Source organism: Echinops telfairi, unplaced genomic scaffold, assembly GCF_000313985.2.
Source record: "Echinops telfairi isolate 266 unplaced genomic scaffold, ASM31398v2 ScPeMD7_443;HRSCAF=831, whole genome shotgun sequence".
In the NCBI taxonomy this organism is placed as follows: domain Eukaryota; kingdom Metazoa; phylum Chordata; class Mammalia; order Afrosoricida; family Tenrecidae; genus Echinops; species Echinops telfairi.
Genome location: NW_022104341.1, coordinates 63,261,824 through 63,288,000, shown reverse-complemented (window position 1 = coordinate 63,288,000; position 26,177 = coordinate 63,261,824). Strand labels below are relative to the sequence as shown.

Genomic DNA, 26,177 nt, shown 5'->3' with positions numbered 1-26,177 from the left:
ATCAAAGGGCTCAAGTAGAAAGATAAAGTTTTGAAAATGATGATGGCAACAAATGTACAAGTTCATTTGATATAATTGATTTATGGATTGTTATAATATCTGTAACAGCCCCTGATAAAATGATTTTTTTTTAAAAAAAGGAAATAAAATATGCACCCTAGTCATCAAAGTAACATCCTTGGTTTTCAATATTCTGGAGGGGTCTCACACAATGCAATGTCTCTTTTGATCTCAAGGTGTCCATTGAGGATTGATTGTGAATCCAAGTCAGATGAATCCTTGCCAACTTCAATCTTTTATCCATTTGTCATGTTACCCACTGTCTTGTCATCCATGCTGTTGGAATCCTCCCATAGCATCAGCAAGTGCTTCAAGTCCTCTTCACTTTCAGCGAGCAAAGTGTGTCATCTGCACATCCCAGGTTGTTAACAAGCATTTCTCCGCTCCTTCTTCATATATTCCAGCTTCTCTGATTATTTTCTCAGCATGCAGGGTGAAGAAGGATGGTAAAACCCCGATGCACACCTTTTCTGATTTTAGTCATGCACTATTCCCATGTTCTGTTCACACAACAGCCTCTAGACTCATGCACAAGTTCTGTGTGAGCACAATGAAATATTTTGGAATTGCCAATCTTCACAAGATTATCCAGTTTGTTTTGATCCACACAGTCAAATGCCTTGGCATAGTCAATAAAACACAAATAAACATATTTCTGGTATTTTGTCCTTTGAGCCAAAATTCCTTCAGATATCAGCAATATCCCTTGTTCCATGTCTTCTTCTGAAACCAGCCTGAATTTCTGGCTGATTCCTGCCAATGTACTACTGCAACCATTTTTGGATGATCTTCATTAAAGTTTTAGTTGCATTTGATATCTATGATATTGTTCTAATGTTTGAGCATTCTGTTGGTTCCCCTTTCTCTGGAAAGGGTACAAACATGTACTGCGCACATGTTCTCAGGAGAGGACTTCACACGTGGTAAAGCACAGGGGCCAGTAAAGACAAGGAAGGTCCTCTACAGGATACAAGAATAACTGTGAGGGTGGCGCAGTGCCAGGAGGTGTCACATTCTGTCATACACAGGGTAACTGTGAGCTGGGGCTGACTCGATGGCACCTGACAACATAGTCTTAACCATGTGAGCCAGCAATCACAACCCTAGATGATTATGCAAACCAGTGGAAAACATGCATGCACAAAAAATGTATTTAAATGTTTACAACAGCTTTATTTTTTAATTGCCAACATTTGAAGCAACCAGGCTGCCCTGCAAAGGTGAATGGATAAACAAACTGCTGCATCCATACAATGGAGTGGTATGTAGACACAGACAGAAATGAGATGAGCAGCCAGAGACATGGGGCATCTCATATACCTGTTGCTCAGTGCAACAGATGCTTAGAAGCAGCATCCCGCAGTTCCAACCATGAGGCATTCTGGGCAAGCAACCAATTTTTTAAAACTGTATGCCACAAAGAGTGAGCCCTATGGTAAGCTATGAACATCAATCAATAATAACAACGTATTAATATTGGTTTATCTATTGTAACAAATGTATCTATGGTGGAGTGAAATTTCTTAATATGGTTCTTCTATCCATGTCTCTGTAACTCCCACCAAATGACTGGGTGGGGCTATGTAAATAGGTTGTGTGTAACACTAATAGAGGGTCAGGTTTTTTTAACTTTCAATTGTTATTTATTCTCTTAACAGAAGTCATATTGCTTTTTTAGTTTTATATATATTTTGGCTCTTGTCCTGTTTCTTTAAATTCATATATTTTAATGATATTTATATGTGTCTAAGTACCTTTTGTTTTTATTTATTTTTTTATATCATTTTCTTGGTGGCTCATACAGCTCTTATCACAATCCATACATACATCCACTGTGTCAAACACATTTGTACGTAGGTTGCCATCATCATTCTCAAAACTTCTTCTTTCTACTTGAGCCCTTGCTATTAGCTCATTTTCCCTCCCCCCTCTCCCTCCCCTCATAAACCCTTGATAATTTACACTGACCATTATCTCCCTTCACTCAGTTTTCTGTTGTCCGTCCCCCAGAGAGGGGTTTATGTCAATCATTGTGATCAGTTCCTCCTTTCTTCCCCAAGCTTCCCCTTACCCACGTGGTATCGCTACTCCCATTATTGGTCCTGAGGGGTTTATCTGTCCTGGATTCCCTGTTTCCAGCTCTTATCTGTACCAGTGTACATGCTCTGGTCTAGCCGGATTTGTATGGTAGAATTGGGGTCATGATAGTGGGGAGGGGGGCATTAAAGAACTAGAGGAAAGTTGTATGTTTCATGTGGTAACCTGTGGTACCGCACCCTGACTTGCTTGTCTCTTCTGTGTGACCCTTCTGTGAGGGGATGTCCAATTGTCTACAGGTGGGCTTTGAGTGTCCACTCCCACTCCCCCCTCATTCACATCAAAAGGATTTTTTTGGTCTAGGTCTTTGATGCCTGATACCTGATCCCATTGGCACCTCATGATCACACAAGCTGGTGTGCATCTTCCATGTGAGCTTTGTTGCTTCTCTTCTCTTTGTTATCTTCAAGCTGTTAAGACCCCAGATGCTATATTTTTTGATAGCCTGGCACCATCGGTTTTCTTCATCACATTTGCTTATGTACCTGCTTTCTCTTCAGCAATCGTGTTGGGAAGGTGAGCATCATGGAATGCCAGTTTAATAGAACAAAGTGTTCTTGCATTGAGGGAGTACTCAAGTAGAGTCCCAATGTCCATCTGCTACCTTAATACTTAACATGTAAATATATGTACATGGATCTATTTCCCTATCGTTATACATATTTACATATGTACATGCCTGTATTTAGACCTCTATAAATACCCTTTGCCTCCTAGTTCTTTCCTCTATTGCTAGAGGGTCAGTTTTAATTACCACCTCCCTGGCTGTAAGAATGAGTCAACTTGGAAGCAGGAGCAGAGGCAGAAATCCCAGGACATTTAGCAGTGAAGCACATTCAAGATTTCTGTTGAAGTGGCAGAGGTTGAGAGGATGGGCTATGGCATGGAGACCAAGGGCCAGAGCAAAGGAGCCAGGCTGAAACCAGGAGACAGAACAAAGGAACAGTGTTGAGACTATGAACCTTTGAGGCACAGCAGTGCAGGCTGGCTTCCTAGCCACAGAGGCAGAAGCCAAGGGACCACATGGCTGAGAGGCTGAGAACTGGAGACTAGACTGCTGGCTCAGAGGAGGTCTTGTGGTGTACTAATGACTGTCCTTCCTGTTTACTGGTCCTGACTTGTGGTAACCTGTAAACTTCCCCAATAATGCCCAAATTCTGCGTTTTGTCTGTGAATCCTGTGTGGCCATTACAATGACTGTTCAGTGCAGTGGGAGGAATGGATAGCTGTCAGAATAGGGTAAAGGATGGAGGATGGAGACCTATCTGAACTCGGCCTCGTGGCACTACGCAAGCCAGAGGCCAGATGGAGCTGTTATATGCAGTACTACACTAATGGAAGCTGTAACGGGGATTTCTCTACAATCTGCTCAATGTTCTATAGAATTCAAACTGCTCTTAAAAAACAAAACAAAAACCAGTCTGTTGATTATCTAAAAACAACATTAAAAGTAAAAAAAGAATCAATGGATGACTCAAAATTGGTTAAACTCCTACTTTACTAACATGTGAGGGACGCTACATCTGCTATTAAATCTACACTGTTAGTTCCAATATATCAATTTTACTCATTACTATTTCCTACTTATGAGAGTTCCTGGGTGGCACACATGGTTAAGTGTTTGATCCTATCCAATAGGTTGGTGTTTTGAATGCTGGTAGCACTGTGGGTTACCCACTGGACTGCAAACCACGTGGTCAGTGGTTCAAACCCACCAGCTGCTCAAGAGAGAAAGGCATGACTTCCGTTCCTATAAAGATATACAGCCTGGGAGGCAAATCTACTCTGTCCTACAGGATTCCTGTTGAGTTGAAATCAACTTGATAGCAGTGGGTCTGGGGAACAATTAACAAAGGAAATCTGGCAATCTGCTTTTGAATGGTCACAGCAGGGGTTCTTGACCTGTGGGTCGAAACCCCTTTGGAGGTCGAATGACCCGTTCACAGGGGTCACCCAATTCATAACAGTGGCAAAATTACAGTTATGAAGTAGCAACGAAAATAATTTTATGGTTGGGGGGTCACCACCACATGAGGCGTTAGGAAGGTTGAGAACCACTGGGCGACAGTCTTCATTTACTGGAGTGTAGTTCTACTCTGCACAGAGATGGTGGGAGTCAGAATCAGCCCACTGGGAGCTGGGCTGGATTTGTTGAACTTACCTCCTCTTTGTGCGTGACATTGACCCTAGTTTTAATATAAGGAAAGGCATGTGAAGTCGTCAAGATGGTCTTCCGTTTGAACTGCTCGTGAAGCTCTCCATGGGCACGGCCATCCACAGTGAAGGGGGTACAGTACATGAAACGGCGAAGATTATAATTTTTATCAAAATATGTGATTCTGTCCTTCATCTCATATGTATCAAAATATGGCTCCACGTAGGTAATCTGAATGTATGCCTGGGAAAAGAAAGAGGCCTCATTTTCTCAAGGACAAATCAGCATTTTGTCTCTCAAGCAGCCATGTGGAATATCTCAAAGAACTGTTTACATGCCATCACTGTCCGGTCAGCCTTACCTTGTTAGGGTCTAATTTACACTTGTCTACCGGATTAGAGTCCTTGATCACTTCAACCACATCCTCTCCAAATCGTTCTCCATAAAATCCCTATGGTCAAGGGGGAGAAAAAATCTTTTACATGAAGGTTTACCAAATTAAACAATAGTCTCTGATGGGGACTGCTGAGCACAATTAAAGCATTTAGTAAGGTCTTGCACATCCATAAGAAGCCCAGGTGGCACAGTGGTTTACATACTGGACTGTTCACCACACGCTCAGCAGCTGCGATAAGGGAGTACGATCAGGCTATCTGCTCCCATACCTATGTACAATGTCAAGAACCCTAAAAAGCTGTCTTATTGCATCCTTAGAGAGTCCCTGTAGCCAGAATGGGCCTGATGGCAGCGAATTTGCTCATGGACAGAACCATGCCAATAATTCAAAATAAATTAGGTTCACATTGTTTTAGTCTATCAAATTAGCATGGTCTTAGTTCATTTTTATTTGATATGATCATCATCTACTCATTTTAAGTGACACAATGTATAAGAAAACACTGTTTTCCAATATAAACTGAATTTCACAAGAGTTCTTCAAGAAGAACAAAGAGAACAGAAAGCAAAGACAGAATTCATTATGCTCAATGTACAGGGTCTCCCATTCGCTGTGTGCTGTGGGCTCATATCTTGCAGACCAGGGGTCACTGAGGAGCTCGGTGGCATAGTGCATTATGGGTTACACTAACAAGGTCAACAGTTCGAACCCACCAGCAGCCCCACAGGATAAGGATGAAGTTTTACAGGTTCACAGCTTCAAAAACTCAATGTAGCAATTCTACCCTCTCCCATACAGTCATTACGAGCCAAAATCAACTAGATGGCAATGGATATGAATCAAGGAACAAGTATTTAAAAGATTTTATATAGGTTTAGATTTTGAAACAACAAACCCAGACCTAAAAAGTGGCCTGTGTCAGAACATAATGACTTCTCCATATGACACTTAGTAGGAATTTGGGTAGGGCTTCTCAACAGGAAAAATTAAACCCACCCTTGAAAAGAGAACTCCCACCTCAAATGTAACGTTTATGACTGGGTGCGTTTGGGAAGCACTGTCAAGGCTTATCTAGCCCCTTGGACTGAGTTATGCTCAAACTCCCTAAAGTAAGCTGAAATTTTCATTTCTTTGCCTATGACCTTGTTTGGAAACAAGGTCTTTCTCTCAAGACATTAACAGTTAAGGACACCACAGCAGAACAAAGTGGGTCCCAAACCCTTCTGATAATGTCTTATACAAAGGGGCAAAAGGAGATAAAGCCACACAGGGTAAGACACCATCTAAAGTTGTATCTCTAAGGGAAGGAACACCAAGAGCCACTGGGGACTACCAGGATTTGGAAGAGACAGGAAGGACCTGACCCTAGAACACACCGAGAATATGGCCCTGCCAGACTCCAAAGAAATCACAGTCGCTGCCGTGGCGTCAGTTCCACTCACGGCACCCCTCAGGTGAGGGAACTACTGCTGTGGGGTTTCCAGATTGCGACTCTGTCTGGGCGCAGTTTCATCCTTCTCCTGTGGAGTGCTGGTGGGTTCAAACTGCTGACTTGGTGGTTAGCAGCCCAACTAGAAGCTCACCACAACATCCAGGACCCCCTCCCCCACCTGCCGCCCCATTTAGACACCTAGCCTCCAAGAACTGTGAGACAATACATTTCTGTTCTTTCAAGCCGCTATGTGCTATCATCACTGGTAATCTGTTACGGCGGCCCAAAGACATGACGACATCGCTTAGCCTACTGAGAAAAGTGCAATCCAAAGAAGTAACCATTAAGAATATACCATTCAAGAAATGGACATTAGCTAAGCATAAAAATAAGCCTATAGCAATACTTCTCTAACTTGTATACAGTGGATTTTGTTAAAATGCAAATTTTGATTGCAAAGGTCTGCGGTGGAACCTAAGATTTTGCATTTCCCTCCCACCGAAGAGTAGCAAGAATAAAGACTGCAAACAACTACTCTAACAGGAAGATTGGCTAATTATGAAAACCAATCATTTTGGTGAAAATTAAGTTATAACAGTGAATTCTGAGAGGCATTTCTAAGGTCTGGCTTCAGGTTAAGCCAAAGAGATAGCACACAGTGTCAGAAAAGTCTTTGGGTTCCAATTCGAGCTCTTTCATTAAACTCAAAAAAACCCCACTGCTATGAGTTGCTTCTGATTCACAGCGACCCTGCCATTGGATGCTATTTAATTCTTTGTGCCCTTTCTATAAAACATGAATAATACTCTGCATTTCTCTGTAAATTACAGGTTTCTGAGGGATATAGACAACAAAGCCTCAAAAGAATAAAGTTAATATTATTACTTTAATGATATAAAAGACACTTCAAAGATCTGAAAGTGGATGAGTACATCTATCAAAATGCCATCTCCTCCAAGGGGTTCATTTATTTGGCAAATTTTGGCGTATCAAATGATTAGAACTGGGTCCGCAAATCTCTTCATCATAGCAACCTAAGAAAAACCCACTGCGGATGTATCACAGAACCGAAGTAAAAGATGACAGCATGACCCATGGCGCATTCACCTCCAATCTGTGGGATATCTCTGCAAGTTTGGTTATTGCAGGCTCCTTGTACACAAATTCCTGTTCATCCAAATCCCCGAACTTGGTTCCATAGAAACCAACACGAAAATAGGTGCCGAACATTCGCTTACCATCCTAGGTTTAGGAAAATGGAGAGTCTTTAATGAAATGCCTTTTCTTTAATGTGATAGTATAACATTTCTAAAATATTGCAAAACATTTTAAATTGACATTGCAAAAGCTTATTATTTAAGTGAAAGTTAAGGTATACATTGCTGTATGTCTGAAAGCCATACAATTGAGATAAATTTTATTCTTTATTACACAAAAAGATGTTTAGTGTAACACAGACTAGCTCTTAACTGTTTAAATCAAATGACATTAAAAAACAACATTAACACATTTCTTTCTTTTTCAGTTAGCAGTTCTTACATAATAGCTTTACTTATACTAAGTGAAATGACAAGTTAGAAGCTAATAAGCAGAGTACCTGATATAACGCAGGTTATCAGTACATGTGAATCCCCCACTACCCCCAAGCACTGAGGCATAAACATCTATCAGCTATAGATTTCTGCTGATAAAAACATTTAAGTGGGAAAGAGTAGCTAGAATTTAGCCAAAAGGGAGGGAAAAAAAGTATGAACGTAATTTTTTAAAAAATCAGTTGGTTATTGTGAAGGCCCCCAAACCACCCACTACATGCATGAACTGCACCTCCATTTCAAGTATGCAACACTTGGGGGGAAAGACATAAAACATGGTCACCTTAATGCTCACAAAAAGAATCTGAAGACAAACTCTTCAATAAAAATAAATATTTGGAAGCTTTCTATACACTCTTACAACCCAGAGCAATGTAAATTTGTTTCAGAAGAACTTTGTGGTGACTGCTCTCTACATAAACACGCGCAGTATTTAAATAACTTCTCTTTAAACCTAATCTTTGTACTGAATATTTTTCAATACACTTAAAATGTTAGTTAATTATGCAAAATGGTAATCTCTCCTTATTTTACCATTTTGTAATAAATTAAGAGTACAGTAACTGAAAAAACCCTCATTTTTTATTGATATACAGTTTTAAGAAGGTCTGTGGCACTAAAGCATTGACGCTTCGAGTCTATAACACACGCACACATACTTTCACAACTTATTTTACAACTTAACAATTAACTTCATAATTGGCTGGTTTCCACAGGAAATGAAATCTCTAGATGGAATAAATGCATTCAATCAAAATTCTAATAAAGCCATCAATTAGCTAATGGAACAACACTATAATAGTAAAATTTGACATAATCAAGGAATAGAGGTATCGGATAGGAAATCTCAGTAAATTCACTAGCAATTGGTTATTTTTACTTTCAAAATGTTATATACATATATGTAAGAGGCCTTCAGAAAGTATGTGGGTAAGTTCTGTTACCTTTTAATTCCATATTTACACAAACCCTTTGAAACTTCCCTGTACATTACAGCTTTTCAAAAGAGCCAATATGAAAATATAATTTAGCTGTAATCCTCAGGGATTTCCAGTTTAAAATACTTTTGTACACACTACTAATCCTTTAAATACGTGAAGGCAGGTTAAAATACGTTCCCTTTAGCTAAGCTATCCTGTGCCCTATTAATCTATAATCTTCATATGACAGGAATGATTTTTTTTGCATTTTATTTGTTTTTCAAAGCTTTTTTTTTTTTTTTTAGTACAGTGTCCCAGAGATAGACATACTACTATTGATATGATGTGATTAGTAGGTCACTGTCTCCCTGGATCTGGGCAATGAGTCTTATTAATGTAGCTTAAAACTGTCAACTCTTCTAATATCCTTTCTGGTATTGACATTTAGTTCAAGGGAAAAAACTACTGAGTGGTTATTATATGTTAGCTTTTCTTCATGCTCAGTAAGTCGAAAAATAAAATTGGGACTTGATTCCTGCTACCAAGGAACTCAAGAGAGTCAGACATGTATTCAAAAAATGACACTATGTGTTATATTCCTGTGTGTGAAAAGAAAACCACTGGGATGGAATGACTGATCCCAGTGGAAAGGGCACGAAAGAGGTGACCCCGAAATGACCCTGCAATTCAAAGGACTGGCCAAATGCTAGGGCCGGCCATTCCAGCGGAAGAGAAGAATCAAGATATAGAATGTATGTGAAGGAAATCTTTCATTCATTCAATAGATGTTTGTTTACTGAAAGACTACTATGTGTCAGCAAATTGTACTAGATGCGTGTGGCAAATTAGTGAAGAGAAGAAACAAAAGTCGCCACCCTCCTAAGACATAATATTCTGATGGGTAAGAAAGACAACAACCCCCAAAATGTATACGCGAATTACTTGATATCTTAGTGGATGCTACATCCCCCAGGGAGGTTGAGGTGGGAACATCTTCATATACACACCCGCATACGCACATGTGTGGAAGCAAATACTGCTGTATTCATGGTAGATAGACCAGAGGCCAAGGTGGAGGATGCAACTTTCAAGAGGGGGATCAGGATCATCAAGGTGACATTTGAATGAAAGGTATTCATGAAAATATGAAAGAAGTACATTCTGGACAACGGAAATAGCCCATGCAAAGTGAGTGGCAGGAAAGTGGTGAGTGTGATTGGAGGTGGGAGGAGGAGGTAAGACCGGAGAGGATTCTGGTAGTACTGGAATCTACAATGAACATTTGTGTGTTCATTAGCTTGAGGGAGGAAGTGGTAGGGAATAAGGCTAAAAACTGAGAAGGCTAAGTGTTTGAGTAAATCTATTTTCAACTGAGAAAATGTTATTTAGCTTGAAACTGTTGGCCCGATAATTTATTAAAGCATAATCATATAACCACATCTTCTGGAAAAACACAGCTTTGTCTTTATTTAAGTTTGGGACCATGGAAGCCTCTGAATGAAAGGGGGGAAAGAACCCACTTTCCTATTATCTATGTTTCTTCTGGCATTTGCTGTTAGGAACTCTTTCAAACTTCCCTTCCTCCCCACACTCCAGACTCGTCTTAACAATTCTAGTATTTTACTTTGAGTCTTCTGGAAAGTAAAATGGAACCCAGACAAATAATCCACACTTCAAACCACGCACCTCAGAAAGGGCCTTAGACGAATCTTTCGGGAAGCAGACTGCCACACCTTCATCCCACAGAGCAGGCGGTGGGCTCCAGCTATCACCTGGGGGATTAGTGGCCAAGCTGACCTGCACCTAGTAAATCTACGGAGCATGTCCCTACATTGCTGAAGTTTTCTTACGACAAATATATCTTACATGTGTTCGAAATTTGTATTCTCTCTTTAGTTAAAAAAACAGTCTGTTGTGGCAGTGGTATGTTTCCACCATGACACTGATTCTGTAACTTCCTTGATCCTGACCCACACGTTTTCTACCAGGCTTCCTTCACAGTTAACCAATTCCCATATCAACAACCTCCTATTACTTTTATTCATCTGCAAGAACACATGTAGCTTTATCAGTTCATTATTAGTTATTAATCAACTTGGGAATGTAACACTTGTTAGATTTTATTAGATAAATTACAATTTTTTATGTAATAGTATGTAATAATCATCAAAGTAACAACATAATTAATGATTTCCAACTTTTAAAATTATTTCCTACATGTCAAACATTGGTTAACTACTTAATATATGGTATCGATACACACCATTATTTTCTTCATTTCGTAAATGAAGAAATGTAACTTGCCCAAGGTCACAGTGATAAGTGGTAAAGCTGGGAGTTAAAACCCAGTATCTATGGCGTCTTAGTCTAAGCTGTTTCCCATACAATATATTGGTATATACACACTCAGGGGCATTTAGTGTGATTTGTCAAAACCATCTTCTACTTCTGCTTTTCCTGGAGGATTATTGGGTGCCTTTTCCCCATGTCAGAGGTTCTCAACCTGTGGGTCACAACCCCTTTGGGAGTCAAACAACCGTTTCATAGGGGTCGCCCGATTCATAACAATATCAAAATTACAGTTATGAAGTAGTAACGAAAATAATTTTATGGTTGGGGGTCACCACAACATGAGGAACTGTTATTAAAGGGCCGCGGCATTAGGAAGGTTGAGAACCACTGCCCTAAGTGTTTTGTTTTCCTCCATATAAATGGGCTTCAAGAGTTTGTGGGAAAGTCTGTTATATATTAATTTCACTTTTCCATGAACATTCTAAAGCCTCCCCATAATATACACTGTTCTCCTTGATCATAGTTTCTGCATGTCTGTATCATCTTCCCGTATATTTATACACCTGTATAAAGATCAGGTTGGTGGTTTATCTACAACACATGTTCTTCTAAGATGTATCTTACACTACTTCTTATCTGAAATTATATTTTGACGATTAGATGTCCCAGTTCAGAAAAAAAAAATCGTATTTAGAATGATCTATGGAGTAAATGTTGATTGTCCATTTGAAAGGGGCAGAATAAAGTCAGTTCAGGGTCTATACCAACTGGGGACTAACCAGCAGAACGTATCTCTTCCTCAAGTTAACAAGCCAACACTGCGTCTTCTTTAGCTTTCTTCAGACCGAACTTTCGTTCTTGAGTATTCTTGGTTGTTTTCGACCCACAGCATTTCGATTTATTCTTTAGAATATCTCCGGAGAGGATGGCCTATCAACTTGGAATTTATTTTTCACCCCTCTCCTCCCCAAATTTGCAGTGACCAGTTCGAATCCCGCTCTAGCTTTGACCTGTTTGGATAGCTCATGCAGCTTTAGTGTGGGTTAAAGCAAAATTCAACGGAAGCCACTGTACCCCAGAAGTGCGGACAGTTATTTCTTACTATGTAAAAAGGAAAATACTGTTTCCTATCATGTCCATTTAGCCCAATAAGAAGTCAGTCTAGTCGGTTTGCATCACTTCAATCTCAAGAGTTAAACTACCCCACATTCCTTTAGTTACTTAGAATGGAAAATTAAGGTTAACAAATCAAGGTTAAAATTAAGGTTAAGCTCCTCTTCCCTAGTCTTTTCCAGGACTGCAGAAGATGTGTGCTGGGGTGTTCCTTTTCCCCTTAAAGAAACAACATGTAAAAAAAAAAAAAAAAAAAGAAAGCAAATGTTTTGAGAATGATGATGGCAACAAATATACAAATCTGCTTGACATAATGGGTGGATGGATGGATTGTGATAAGAATTGTACCAGCCCCCAATAAAATGATTTAAGAAAAAAAAAAAAAGAAACAACATGTAATTTTTCAAAAATAGAAAGGGGGAAAAAATAAAGAGCAGCATGTGACTTTATATTATCAACATTTGAAGATTAATTTTTTTGAAAAATATAAACTTGTATTAGTCTACTTCTGATTATAAAAAGAATCACTATGTGATACATAGATAAATATGAAGGGGGTAAAAATTTGTGAAAAAATTTCATTATCTTTTAATCTCATTTTTCCACAATGTTTTAAGTTTCCTCATATATCTTTTAAAACAAAAAATACATATACAAGTATGAAATGGTAATAAAAATTCCCACAGAGAAATCTGATGTATCTGCCTTTCAAACAAAAATAAATTTAAAATTAATAGGGAAAGTATTAAAACATATTTTATTTCTTATTGTTTCAAGCAAAATAAAAGGGCCTTTAATAAAATGAAAATTAAAAGCTATTAAGGAATTAAAACTCGCAAAACAATTTACCACCACGATGATTGATGAAGGATTGATGATTGTTTATTTTGCATGGTTTAACTTACCAAATTGGTACACATCAATTTTTAGAGTCATCTTTAGTGCGTGCGCACACACACACACACACACACACACACACTCTCTCTCTCTCTCTCTCTCTCTCTCTCTCTCTCTCTCTCTCTCTCTCTCTCTCTCGCCTACAAAGCTTTGCCAACTCAAAAGTTTTATGTTCCAAATCAATGAGTATAAACGCCCAGAAAGGCTTTTCCTATAAGTCAAAGAGAGTTATCATTTCAGTCTTTCTATAAAGAGCAAATTGTTCTCCAGATTCCAATCACATGAGAGTTCTGTGAGAATTCTAAGAAACTTACTGGCATAGCTTTTAGATAAAATGAAATAATGAGAGTTTACACAGAGTCAAAGAAAAATATCCACAAGGTAGGAACTTACCACAATAGACAAGAGTAAAAGTAGGGAGTAGGGTCAGCAACCAGGGGCAAGAGAAGAGAAAACAGAAAGCATTTTAATTAGGGAAATTTCAAAACAAATAAGCAGCAAATGGTAGCAAACACATTTTTAAAATGCAAGCATCCATTAACGTTTTACAAGAGAAAATGCAAGCGTGCAACAAATTTAGATGCTAAAAAGCTAAAGGTCAAGCAAAAGGTAGTGACACAAGTATAAACAAGAAAATAAAATCTGTGCAACTTTTACCATGCAATAATACAAATGATGACAGATGATATTAATGTCACACCAGTGAAAACGGTACCTTTCAGGGGTCGATTTAGCATCAAGCACACTACTGACGAACTGCTCAGAGGTTTCAATATATGCTTTTATGCCTAATTCTCAGTGAGTTCTAGTTCATGTCCAGAAATCCACAGGGATCTTTACGACCACAGAAAATTGTGGCAAGATGCTTCATAAATATTTTTTAATCGGGCCATAGAAATGAATGCTTCAAGGTCTTTAAGGTCACACACATTTTATCTGAAGAATTAAGGTAGATATAATAGCACTGGTGTTATCTGAAGAAAAGCAAATGGTGGGGGCTAACTCAGAACTGGAAGAAAGCCCAATGACACCATTCACTCCAAGTTCTCTCGTGGAACCACAATGCAAACCAGGAAGCGCAAAGCCTCAGCCGTTGACTCACTTTAAACCGAACTGAAAAGTGCGAGGCAAAGCAGACAAGGTCTTACAAGTAGATCTCACTTTAAACAAACCTGATTTTAAACACCTTGCTTTATCTCGTTTAACTACATTAAGGAAAGTTTTATACAATTCTTCCCCTTTACAAAAATTTTTTAAATAATAGTAATCAACTGGTGTTTTACAAATAAGATGGATGTATATATAATTCTCGGGAGCCTAACTACTATGTAAAAAAATAAACAAGTAATCATCAATCCACAATTTATTTTAAAACAAACAAAAACTGTCATAATATTAAGTCAAATTAAATTTCAAAATCTCAGTAGTTCTTCACCCACTCCTTCAACAAAATTTAAATTTCTACAAGAGAATTTCTTTCCTCATCAGTGCTTGTACTCAAGGTGAAGTACAACAAATACAAAATGAACGCTTAAAGGATGTTATAAATTCTAAGAGGCAAACTGGAGCCCTGATGGCATAGTTGATTAAGTTAGGCGGCTAATCACAAGGTCAGCGGTTTAAAACCACTAGCTGCTCCTTGGGATAAAGATGAGGCTTTGTACTCCTGTCGAGAGGGACAGGCTCAGAAATGCACAGGGGTAGCTTCAACTCCGTCCTCCGTCGTTGCTGAGTCAGAATTGACTCAATGGCAGTATTTTTGGAAGATCCACATTTTAATATCTCTATATAAAAGTAATCACCTTTGAGCTAAGAGGATATTTAGCACATTTGTTCTGTTTTTCTTAGAGGTACATAAAATTTCATGTCTTACAATTGATGGCATCTTAGATTAGATGAAATATGATACTTTTATTTGCACCTCTGAGCAATAACATATATAAATCGACCTCTGTAAAATGAGGTGAAACAATAAGGTTAAAAAAGAAATCTGTGTGTAAATGTTGATGAAAGAAAATGCTTTACAGGATAAAAACACACTAGAGTGATGACAGAGTGGCTCATTTACCAAAGAATCTCATTTGAGTAATGTATTGATTTCCATGCACTGCCTGTAACCTCTGAATCATACATTTCTTAAAATAACTTACAGCATTTTAACAAAATTTCTTTGGTTAATGAATTCAGTTGATAGCAGATAGCAACAGAATGCCCACAGCTAGCACATGTGGGCAAAGCATTGGCAAAGGAAATCTGATCAATCTATTAGTGTCTTTCATTAACTAACTAAAACATTACCTACCTCCCAGCCAGCACTCTGTGTAACAAAAGGTAAAAAAGGGCATGTCATAAAAAACAAAAGGAAAAACTGTTTTCAAAGAACAAAAAATGCCAAACGAAGTTTTAGGTAGTATAAAGAAGTTCTAGGTCGTCTGAACAAGTTCTAGGTCGTCTGAACAAGTTCTAGGTCATATGAAGAAGTTCTAGGTAGTATGAAGAAGTTCTAGGTAGTATTAAGAAGTTCTAGGTAGTATGAAGAAATTTTAGGTAGTATGAAGAAGTTTTAGGTAGTATGAAGAAGTAAGTTTTAGGTAGTATGAAGCACTATATACCACAATTTATTCTCTAGAAATAAAGGGGACCGGAATACTTCAAAGATCATACTCTTACATTTAATACCTGTGATTTTAGAAATCTGTTGGTTAAATGTAGCACCTAAAATTTAACCTTTAAAACATTTACTAACTGCAAATATAAATCTTGAGGAAAGAACTGGCTGCTTGCTCCATTTCTCTTTCTACATTAGATTTCTAATTGAGGTGAAAGGCACTTCATGAAATTACTCAGCTAATACGGTGACACTGGAATGTCAATTGCAATTTTGCTCCAGTTTTACGAAGCCAAATCAATGAAAGTCTCCTAGAAACGAATAGCTCTAGATGTTCCAGATAGGACAAACATAATTTTCTGTTTAAAGCTATAAAGACTGGGTAGGATAAGGCTTCTTTGACAGTATATGTATATCTGATAATACTGTTAAAGTTTTCAGATTACGTCACTTTAGAGTAAGCTTAGCCTAGAGCAAGAAAGGGGAGGTGAAGTTGAGAGACAGTGAAGCAGGGCTAGTACTGAATACAGACATGAACAATCAGCACTCCACCTTTCTTAACCGATGGCAGCAGCCGCAAAGGGAAGAGATAGGGGGAGGGAAAGAGAAGTCTCATCATGGCATTTCAGAGAACATCAGCAGAGCCTCAGCTTTAGTTTCAGGAAAATTAATAGCTGATAACTGACTTCATTTATAACCACTTTACCCTGATGTTAATTTAGGTGACAATATGAGGGTTCTATAATGAGCTGTAAGTTCAAGTACTGAGATTATATTGTTATAATCCAAATATTCAGAGGTAACTTTTGTGGTAATTATTTTCACTAAATTTTCTTTTTCATATTAGAAATATTATTAAAGGACAACTGAATACAGATAACTCAAGGAAGAACAGCTGAGATGCATTTGAACTCATAGAAATATTAGTTTATAAGCTTTCACATCATTTAAAAGTAAACTGAAACGTTGAAACTCTTTTGGCAGCAAAAGGATGTCAGAGTCAGAAGTACTGCCACACTGTAAAAACAAAACACTCACAATTAAACAAGTAACTAGGGGAGGCGGGCGGGGATAGGCTGTGTGGAAAGTTTACAATGATTATAAATAAGCAGACCATGAAGCATCATTCTGACACTGATTGTCATCTGATTAAGACAGCCACACCTCATGGGATTAAGTGTGACATCAGTAAAAACAACATTCATGTTTTTAGACAATTTTTTCCATTTATACCGAAGGTAGAAATTAGATTCATTACCTGATGAACAATTTTGCTGAATGCTTCTTGAAGTTTACCGTGAATCGTGGACAGTTTCTTTGCATCCCGATTAGCTTCATGAATTGGAATCAGTACTTTGTAAACCTCATTAACTGCTTCATACATGCCAGCCTACAAAAAGTGTTTTTTTTAATCAGATGTTTTTATTTTGCATCAATGAGAAAGTAAGATAATGATAATTTATAAATTATAAATACTTCTACTAAGACAGTATCATTGAAGCTTTTCCAATATGACAAAAGTTATGGAAACGTTAATAATTTTTAATCTATTAAGCCTTAATAAAAATGTTTGCATAGTATATATCCTCTGTATAGATGGGCATATGTGTATATATACTTGTATATGCATATGCATTTTTATAGAGGAGTGAAGAATAAAGGAAATCCAATCATTACATTGGTCACAAAAGTTTCTCTTTTAATTAGACAACCTATAGCCTCCTGGGAAACCAAAAACACTAATTTTTTTAAATAATAAATTGGTACAGACATGCCTCATTTATGAAATCTCCTGTGGGAAAATCACTGGTCTTTAAGCATGAGGGGGTTTTGCAACATCATCCTTTGCCCTACTGTGTGCTTGCTGACATGGTTTGTTGTGGACATCATGTGTTTGGACTACTGAGGGATGCAGGGAAGAGAGATAAACATCTTTCCCCAAAGGCACGGACTTTTCATGGCTTCACAAGTTGGCAAACATATTTTCCCAAGGGAACCACCTTGGGTCCTCACTTTTCCTAGACATGTCATAGGAATACATTTAAGCAATAATATAGCTATAAGAGTGAAATACATTTCATATAATTAAAATGCCCCAGTAGTTATTTTAAAGATTAAAGAGACTAAAGTAAAAAAAAAAAAAAGTAGGTGATCCATAATGACATGCAACCAGTTGCCACTGAGTCCACCCTGCTTTCCGGTCATCTCTAGGATGTCAGAGTAGATTTGTGGTTCGCCATAGGGGTTTTAATGACTGTTTTTTAAAGGGGAAGTAGACTGCCAGATTTTCCTTCCAAAACTCCTCTGGGTGCTAACTGAATGAAATATCTCCCAATCTAATTTCACTACTGTGTTTCCTTCTCTACATGTACTGTGGACTGTTAAAATTACACACACACTCTGGGTATGCCGAAGTATTCCACACCAGAAAAACAATTTTCACCTGCTAGTTCAGACCAGTGCATTACAACTCAAGGAGCAGCAATCTGGGGGAGAAACTGGGACAGTCAAGGCCCCAGGGGCAAGATATGTTTAAAAGTAGCAATATCTAGCATTTTCAGTTTAGAAAACACAACTATCTCTCAGAATTATCATACTGGAGGGTTCCCCCCTCCAAAAAAACGGAATTTCCCCCCCAAAATCTATGTATTTAAAATTTTTTTACAACATGACCTTATCACCTTCAAAGTACTCTCCATTACACTTAATACAATTGTCAAATCTATGATTCCATTCTTGGAAACATTTTTCAAACTCCTGTTTGGATGGCTTACAACACCTCCCGTTTTTTTCTTCACCTCTTCTACATCTTCAAATCACTGTCCTTTTATGTCCCTTTTCATTCAAGGAAACAAACAGATGCCACATGGCGCAAGGTCAGATGAGTAAGGTGTGTGGGGCAAGAGAGGCATTTTTTTTTTTGCCAAAAACTGACACACTGAGATGGCTGCGTGAGCAGGTGCACTGTGGTGGCAAAACCAGTCCCTGTCACAGGCCTTCTTTGTCTCACACTGTAACGCAATCTTTCCAGAGCCTCTAAATAGAAAGCTTGATTAACAGTCTGACCTGGTGAAATGAACTCCAAATGCACCACGAGTGGACACTTTTGTCCATTCGGGAAGTTGTCAGATGTCCAGAATAAGGTTTGTAATCAAACATTTTCACCTTTCTTGAACGAGTAAACCACTCATACACTTGAGTTTTTCCCATAGTGTTGTCCTTGTAAGCTGTGTTCAACATCACAACAGTTTCTGCAGCATTTTCCCAAGCCGGAAACAAAATTTCACAGCTGCATGCTGTGCTCTTAAATTGGCCATTATATAAAACAAGGTTCCAGAGAAACTGCTTTTAAGAAAAAATTCACTGTGACCAGAGAGAACCTTCCCAGGCAATGCCACTGGTGCACTAACTCAAGAGTGAGTTGCTAGATGCTATCCTAGCAGGAAAGCTCCGCTCTGCCCAGCACAATTCCGTGTTGTTGGTTTTTCTTTTTTGTTTTTTTGGGGGGTACCCCTCATATGTAAACAAACTGGTTCTAAGTGACAATATTGATGAATACAAGGATAAAGGCAAACGTGGCACTTGGAGACAGGCATGATGGCAAGTACTTTCTATTGATTAACTTACTTAATCCTGCAGTCCTATGAGGTGGGTATTTTTAATTCAGTTAATACATGAGAAAAGTAAGGCACCAATAAGCAATTTGTGCCCAAAGTGGTAAAGCTACTAAGTAGGAGTAGGTAAGATTCAAATTTTGGCAGGTGGCTTCTGAATCTCTGCTGTTAACCCAATGTATTACAGAGCAGGCAGAAGAGTAGGGGTAAGACACACCCATTTTCAGTAAGAGCACAATGTTGGGGGAGGAGGGCAGAACCACAGTTACCTCAATCATCCCTTTATCCTGCACCTGGGGGAGGGGGGAGGACCTTTGTTCTGCCAAAGGCCACTTTGGATAATTCCATTATCATGTGTAGACCAACTGGTCAAACATTTAATTAGCTTGTCCCGAATGTGACAGCCAGAGTGCTCCTTAGAGGCAGGGATGGCAAAACGTAGCACATACTTTGGACATGTTCTCCGGAGAGCCCAGTCCCTAGAGAAGGACATCATGTCTGTTAAAGTAGAGGGGCAGTGAGAGAGAAGACCGTCCTCGAGGAGATGGACTGACACTGGCTGCAGCAATGGGCAAGCATAGGAACAATTGTGAGGCAGGGCAATGGTTCGTTCTGCTGCACACACTAGCTTCCTCACCGGGCTGCAGAATGATGTCAGTTAATGGCATTCTATGGTACCTAACAACAATAACGTGAGGGCTGGAAATGCTTCTCTTAGGAAGGTGTGTAATGTTAGTTGGTATGGATGATTTTACTAGCATTATATGGTCCATAGACCCAACGTTCCCTATCCCTGTCCCACCCAAAGCTCACTTCTAATTTTTGGCACTGAGACTTTAAACATTCACTATAAAAGTCAGAGAAAGTAGGTGATGTGACCCTGTCACCATGATACAGAGAGGTCAGTATTAGCCATCTTTCCCTCCTCAAACAGACTGCTTCCCTTTCTCACCTATCAGTGGGAGGGAAGAACTCGGGAAACAGTTCATTAAGCTCCTGACAGTAAGCACCACGCCACAATATCGACCTCAGAGGGTAGATACGTAACCGATGGGATGCGTGGCCATCACTTGGCTGGGCACCAAGGCAATGCACTCAAAAAGAAGATCCTTTCTTATATGGAGGGTACTCACTCTATTTCTAGAAGTATATTCGTTTATCTAAGCAGGAGCCTAAATCACCCAGAATTGTTTCTACTTTGTTTTTTAGTATAATGTTAAATTTTTAGAAATATTTGGTGGTGAAGGTTTTGTGAACCCAAAAACCTGTTGTAGTTAAGTGCTATTTCATGAAGTAGTAAATGAGAAACGCAGGGGGCGTGATCACTTATTAAGTTAAAAAAGTGTAAAAAATTAAGAATTTAGAAATAAAGAAACTTGAGGCACTCAGACAAAAGTAACTTAACGGAAAGAGCCCTTGTGATGTAATGGGCTAACCGTTAGGCTGCTGACACAAGGTTGCCAGTTCAAACCTACCATATACTCCCCGAGAGACGGTTAAAGCTGTCTCTGCTCCTTGAAGGATTTACAGCCTGGGAAACCCCATGGAGCAGTACTACTCGGGTTTTTAGGGTCAATTTCTAGTCAGAATAGATTCAAATGCAGTGGGTTTGGTTTAGTTTGGTTTGATAAAATGGGGTCATAAGGCAGAGAGCATAAATACACGCGTCACTGAAAATTCAGCAGTATGAAACTGGAAGGAGAATTAACAAGAGTCATCTACCATAGAGAAAGAAGCAGCTGCTTGTTCCAGTAATCCCACAAGTCCTGACTCAGTAAAGTACTTTCCAGAGCAGATACCTTCTTCATCTGGAGAAACCACATCATCTGACACTGCAGATTCTTCCAAAACATTAGATGAAATATTCTAGGGGAAAATGTGAAAAGTTTAAGTTAAAAAAAAAGAAAAGAAGTAGTATGGCACAGGACATCCAAAAATACTTAAAGTGTTTCATTTCTTTGGATTTACTTCTCAGTGACAGAAATTAAAATTCAACAATGGTCTCTTGGCTTGCCTAGCAGGATACATGAAGTTAACGGCAATACAAACAAGCCCGGTGGAGTGAATGTCCTTCACCCAATGCGTTTGGTATTAGCAAGTGTGTCTCCAAGAGCTAGACACACACATACCTAACTATTTTAACTCAAGTCGTTGCAGTAGCTGCACAGTTATTTGCCAACTTTTAGGGGTGGTTTGAGGATTGTCTTTCTGTGGTCTCCAGATCAGAGTTCCACATGCAATCTTTCTCTTGTACACACCCTTAATGCAACCTCCATTTAAGACTTCTATTTTAATTTCATTAAACTATAGAGTGAAAACTTAAATTTGTGGGTATTGTTAGGAGTTTTGGCCAGTTCTTTTATAATTTCCTTGCCCCAAATTAATTCAATAGCTATCATTTGGATATTCATCTTTATGTGGTCTTTGCAAAGTATCCCATGCATTTACAGAGAAATTTAGTTTGCTTGCTTTCTGCACTTATATTTATTTTTCAGCTGACATAATATTTCATTCAACTGTATAATTTGTCAAAGCTGATTTTGGAGGAAAGCTACCTGTTGTAAGCAAGGAAAGAATTAAATTAGTGAGATCAGAGATATGTACACAAATATAGGAGGGAGTCATGCTTCACCTGTGAGTTACACCGTTAGTATAAGTCTGAGGGGGCTTCAAAATGTTCATGAACAAATGGAATTAAAATATAACAAGGTTTTTCCATAATGTTTCGAAGCCCTGTTCATGTTTTAAAGATAATCGAGAACGGTGGTTCATCTGGTATGTGAACTGAGGTAAAACTAATTCAGAATCTCTACTGTCTTCTGAGTCTCTGTATTTTGAATCTAATACTTTTTACAAATCACTTTACTGGGGGCTTATACAACTCTTATCACAATCCATCCATCCATCCATCCATCCATTCATTGTGTCAAGCACATCTGTACATCTGTTGCCATCATCATTCTCAAAACATTTTCTTTCTACTTGAGCCCTAGGTATCAGCTTCTCATTTTAAAAAATTTAATATTTTTATAGATGCTATAAAATCCGTAACTAATTATAAGGCAGAATAAGTACACATGGCACTGATAATTCAGATACAATGAAACTGGAAGAAGAACTAAACAAGGAGAACTCTTTAAAGTTTTATTAACATCAATGAAATGCTCACTCATCTTGCAAAGCATCACCACCACCCTTTGTTTTCTGACAAAGGGAATGAATCTAACCAGTGAAAACACCAGCAAAGGACATACCTGGAATTACTTTACATCTGGCAGATTCCTACCTGAAAGGTTACACATCCCACAGGAAGGTACTTCCGGTCTTCAAGCATGCTCAAATATTCAGCAACAAGGGCTGCTGAATGGACCAGACACTGCGCAGCTTCAGCGTGATTGCTGCGTTCAGAATGTTTGCCAGCCATGTTCTGCAACCAGGTCAAGCGCAGATCCGGAGAGGTCTGATAGCCTTTGGCGATTCTAATGAGAGCAGAAATGCTTCCCTGTTAGCGTTTGCTTCCCAAGTGAAGAAGAGTTAGACAACTGGCTCAGTTTCAACGAGAAAGACTTTTATTGCATACAAACTATTAGGATAGTTTTTGAGTGATATAAAAATGTCTTTGAGTGTGTTTGGAAAAAATACTAGGCTCATGTTTTGAAAAAGCAAAACACAAAGATAAGCTTAAAAAGAGATAAATAGTATTAAAATCTAGCCACTAAGTAAACAATCAGTTAGGTAAATACTACAGGAATTTCTTTTTTTCATCATGAAAATACAGAGTAATTTGACAATCAAGGGAAAGTGGGTAGATTTATGAAAGGTAGTTTTATCACATGATCTTTATTTTAAAGAGAACAACTTATTTTACTTATGAGGCCCCAAGTTAGGAACGGAAGAATCATGCCAAAGAACAATTCGCAAGTTTTACTTAACAACTATGAAAATAAAGAAGGAATTTGTTTCTCAAAATGTATGCCTAGAAACATTATCCTAGTAGCAGACCTATATTTTAAATCAGGAAAATTAATGCAATGTTAAAACAAGTTCTTTTTTCCTTAAAGTACTAATTATTACATATAAAATGTGGCCTCTGGCCTTGCTACGAAATCTGGAGCCCACAAAACCTGGGCCTAACTGTGTGTTTTGATTTTTAGAAATACTCTTGTTATGGGTAATCACTAAATAGTCTATGTATAATTCTTTTTAAAAAATCACAGCTCAGAGAATCTGGAAAAGCATCCTGGAAATGCTCATATCTGATATTTCAATTTTACACTACAAAAATCACTTAACTTTCATGCATCTTTTTTCCCCTCTTTCATCCAGTGTTTTCGTTAGGCCTCACTATCTAAGGCAGCGGTTCTCAACCTGTGGGTTGCGACCCCTTTGGGGTCGAACAACCCTTTCACAGGGGTTGCCTACGACCATCAGAAAACACAAATTTCCGATGGTCTTGGGAAACGAGACACCGCTCCTCTATCCGTCTCCGTGGGTCCACCCGCATGCAGATACACCCACATATGAGTACCTGGTGTGAAGACTGTTACCCATGCCACACCATGCTTCAAGACAAAATTTCATCTATTTGTAATTAGAAATAAATATTTCATAATATATAATTACATATTGTTTTGTGATTAGTCACTGATTTAATCACATAATTAAGTTATTTAATTATGTTCAATTTATAATAATGAAAATATATCCTGCATAGCACATATTTACAGTACAATTCATAACAGTAGCAAAATTACAGTTATGAAGTAGCAACAAAAATAATTTTATAGTCGGGGTCACCACACATGAGGAACTGTATTAAAGGGTCGAGGCATTAGGAAGGTTGAGAACCACTGCTCTAAAGTATAAATGAATCAGATGCTACCTGTACATTAGGTCAATCAACATTTCAGGATCCTCCTGGTGTTCCTTCATTTTAACAGTGTCAGAGAGAATCATATGAAGATTGAAAACCAAATCCTGAACCTGCAAGAGGATTATAGAAAACATGTATTTAAATTGCCATTGATTCCCAATCACTAAATTGGTTTAGGAGATATTTCAGATAAGCACCTGACTTTTACAGGACAAGCAGTATGATGTGAATAAAGTTTTAATGAAGTGTGGTTATGTTGGCATATGGCTGACAAAGGCAGGTAAACTCTACACTAATGACTGAACGGACTATTTTTTACGTCCCCAGTCTTTAACATAAAAATAACTTGACCTATAGGTAGAAATAAAACATAGGGACATAAGAGATAAGAAAAGAGCACAAGAGGACCTGATGCCAGGGGCTTAAGTGGAAAGGAAATGTTTTGAGAACGATGAGGGTAATGAATGTACAAATGTACTTTATACAATTGATGTATGTATGGATTGTGATAAGAATTGTATGAGCCCCTAATAAAACGATTAAAAAAAAAAAAAGCACAAAAGGAACAATTTCTCCTCAACTTTGGAAACTTTAGTTTTTTTAAAACAAATTTCTGTGTCATTAATATGTAATAATGAAATTTCATCAAACTGTGTTTCAATTCTGACTTAATCTACTGTTCTACTTGATAAAAATGCAAAAAAATTCAATACCAATATTAACTATTCCAAGAAGGAAAAATTCCTTATGTAAGGAGAAAAGAAAAGGAAAAAAGATTCAGTCTTATCTATAGTATAATATATGGATTAACAAAGAAATATAGGAACCTTTGATAAAAACCAAATTTGATTTAACAATAAATAACATGCCAATTTCTAAATGTATTTTAATTAATTATCTAGATTATTTCTGACCTGGTCAGGAAATGTTGTTTCCCTTAATTCCAGATCTTCTTCAGCATATGTCAATATAGTCTTTAGAGAGCGTCTTAAGAATTCTTCATTAAAATTCTGAGACGTGCCCACAAGTGAGGAAAGTGACATGGTAACCTGCATTTTAACCCTGGCAAAGTTCTGTAACAGAGAAATTGTCAGGACAATAGGTAAAATATGAAGAGTGATAAAACAATTTTTAAGATCGTTTATGAAAAATGTCCTAAACAAAATACATTTTAAAAAAGAAATGAGATAAACATATTTAAATCATATATTTTAGAGAACACAATAATTATAATTTTCCTGTAAATAATATATCTAACAAACACACACATACACACACAAATTCTCCTTTTACTGGACACATGCACACTCAAATGGCTCCCAATAGCTCTGAGGATAAAATTCAATTCAGTATGCAAAACAAACTATATGGTAGAAACAGAGTACACTGATAAATAAAATAAGTCAGGTATCTCCCCCAGCTTACATTCTAGGCCTTCTGAATCACAATTTCCTCTCTTTCTACTCTTTCACAGCCATACCACACCACCAAGAAGTACTGGAAACCATTTCTCTTGCCTACATGCCTTTCCATTTACCGGATTTTCTGTAAATAATGAGCAGCACATGCTTACGTGTGTGCTGCCTGGAAATTAATGTGAGAAGGGTTGGTTGTATAGCTTACAAAACAAAAATCTACGCTGTATTATGTTACTTATTAATATTTTTTTGTTTTGTTTTTTTTAAACAGATTTCTTGGCACTTCATCCACATGTGAGACAATTCAATGATTCATTTATCAAGAGGAGTTGTACAATCATCACAATTCTAGAACATTTTCTTCTTGTACTCATTGGGATTCATGTAATTACTTTTTATAAATTGGCAAAAATACACACAACAAAACATTCTCAATCCCACAGCTTCTCCAGATATAATTCAGTGTCATTATTTATACTATTCTCAACATCCTGCTTCTTATCTATATGATTGAGTGCTTCATCATCTTAAACTCAAGCACCTCCTCTCTGGAAACACATAATGAAGACATAAGCTATTTTTAGAAAATCATTTTATTAGGGGGTCATACAACACTTATCATAATCCATACATACATCCATTGTGTAAAGCACATTTGTACATTCATTGCCCTCATCATTCTCAAAACATTTCCTCTCCACTTAAGCCC

General features: G+C 37.9%; 1 protein-coding gene across 1 annotated transcript in view; it reads right to left on the bottom strand.

The window, feature by feature from the left end:
* Positions 1-26,177, bottom strand: part of DOCK7 (dedicator of cytokinesis 7) — a 204,552-nt gene that overhangs the window by 19,429 nt on the left and 158,946 nt on the right. The window contains exons 37-45 of the mRNA XM_030886060.2: positions 24,965-25,123; positions 24,060-24,160; positions 22,464-22,656; positions 20,900-21,043; positions 16,822-16,953; positions 15,258-15,272; positions 7,249-7,374; positions 4,674-4,763; positions 4,319-4,555 (exon numbers count right to left, since the gene is read on the bottom strand). Coding sequence (XP_030741920.2) covers positions 4,319-4,555; positions 4,674-4,763; positions 7,249-7,374; positions 15,258-15,272; positions 16,822-16,953; positions 20,900-21,043; positions 22,464-22,656; positions 24,060-24,160; positions 24,965-25,123 — 1,197 coding nt within the window. The remainder of the gene's footprint in view (positions 1-4,318; positions 4,556-4,673; positions 4,764-7,248; positions 7,375-15,257; positions 15,273-16,821; positions 16,954-20,899; positions 21,044-22,463; positions 22,657-24,059; positions 24,161-24,964; positions 25,124-26,177) is intronic.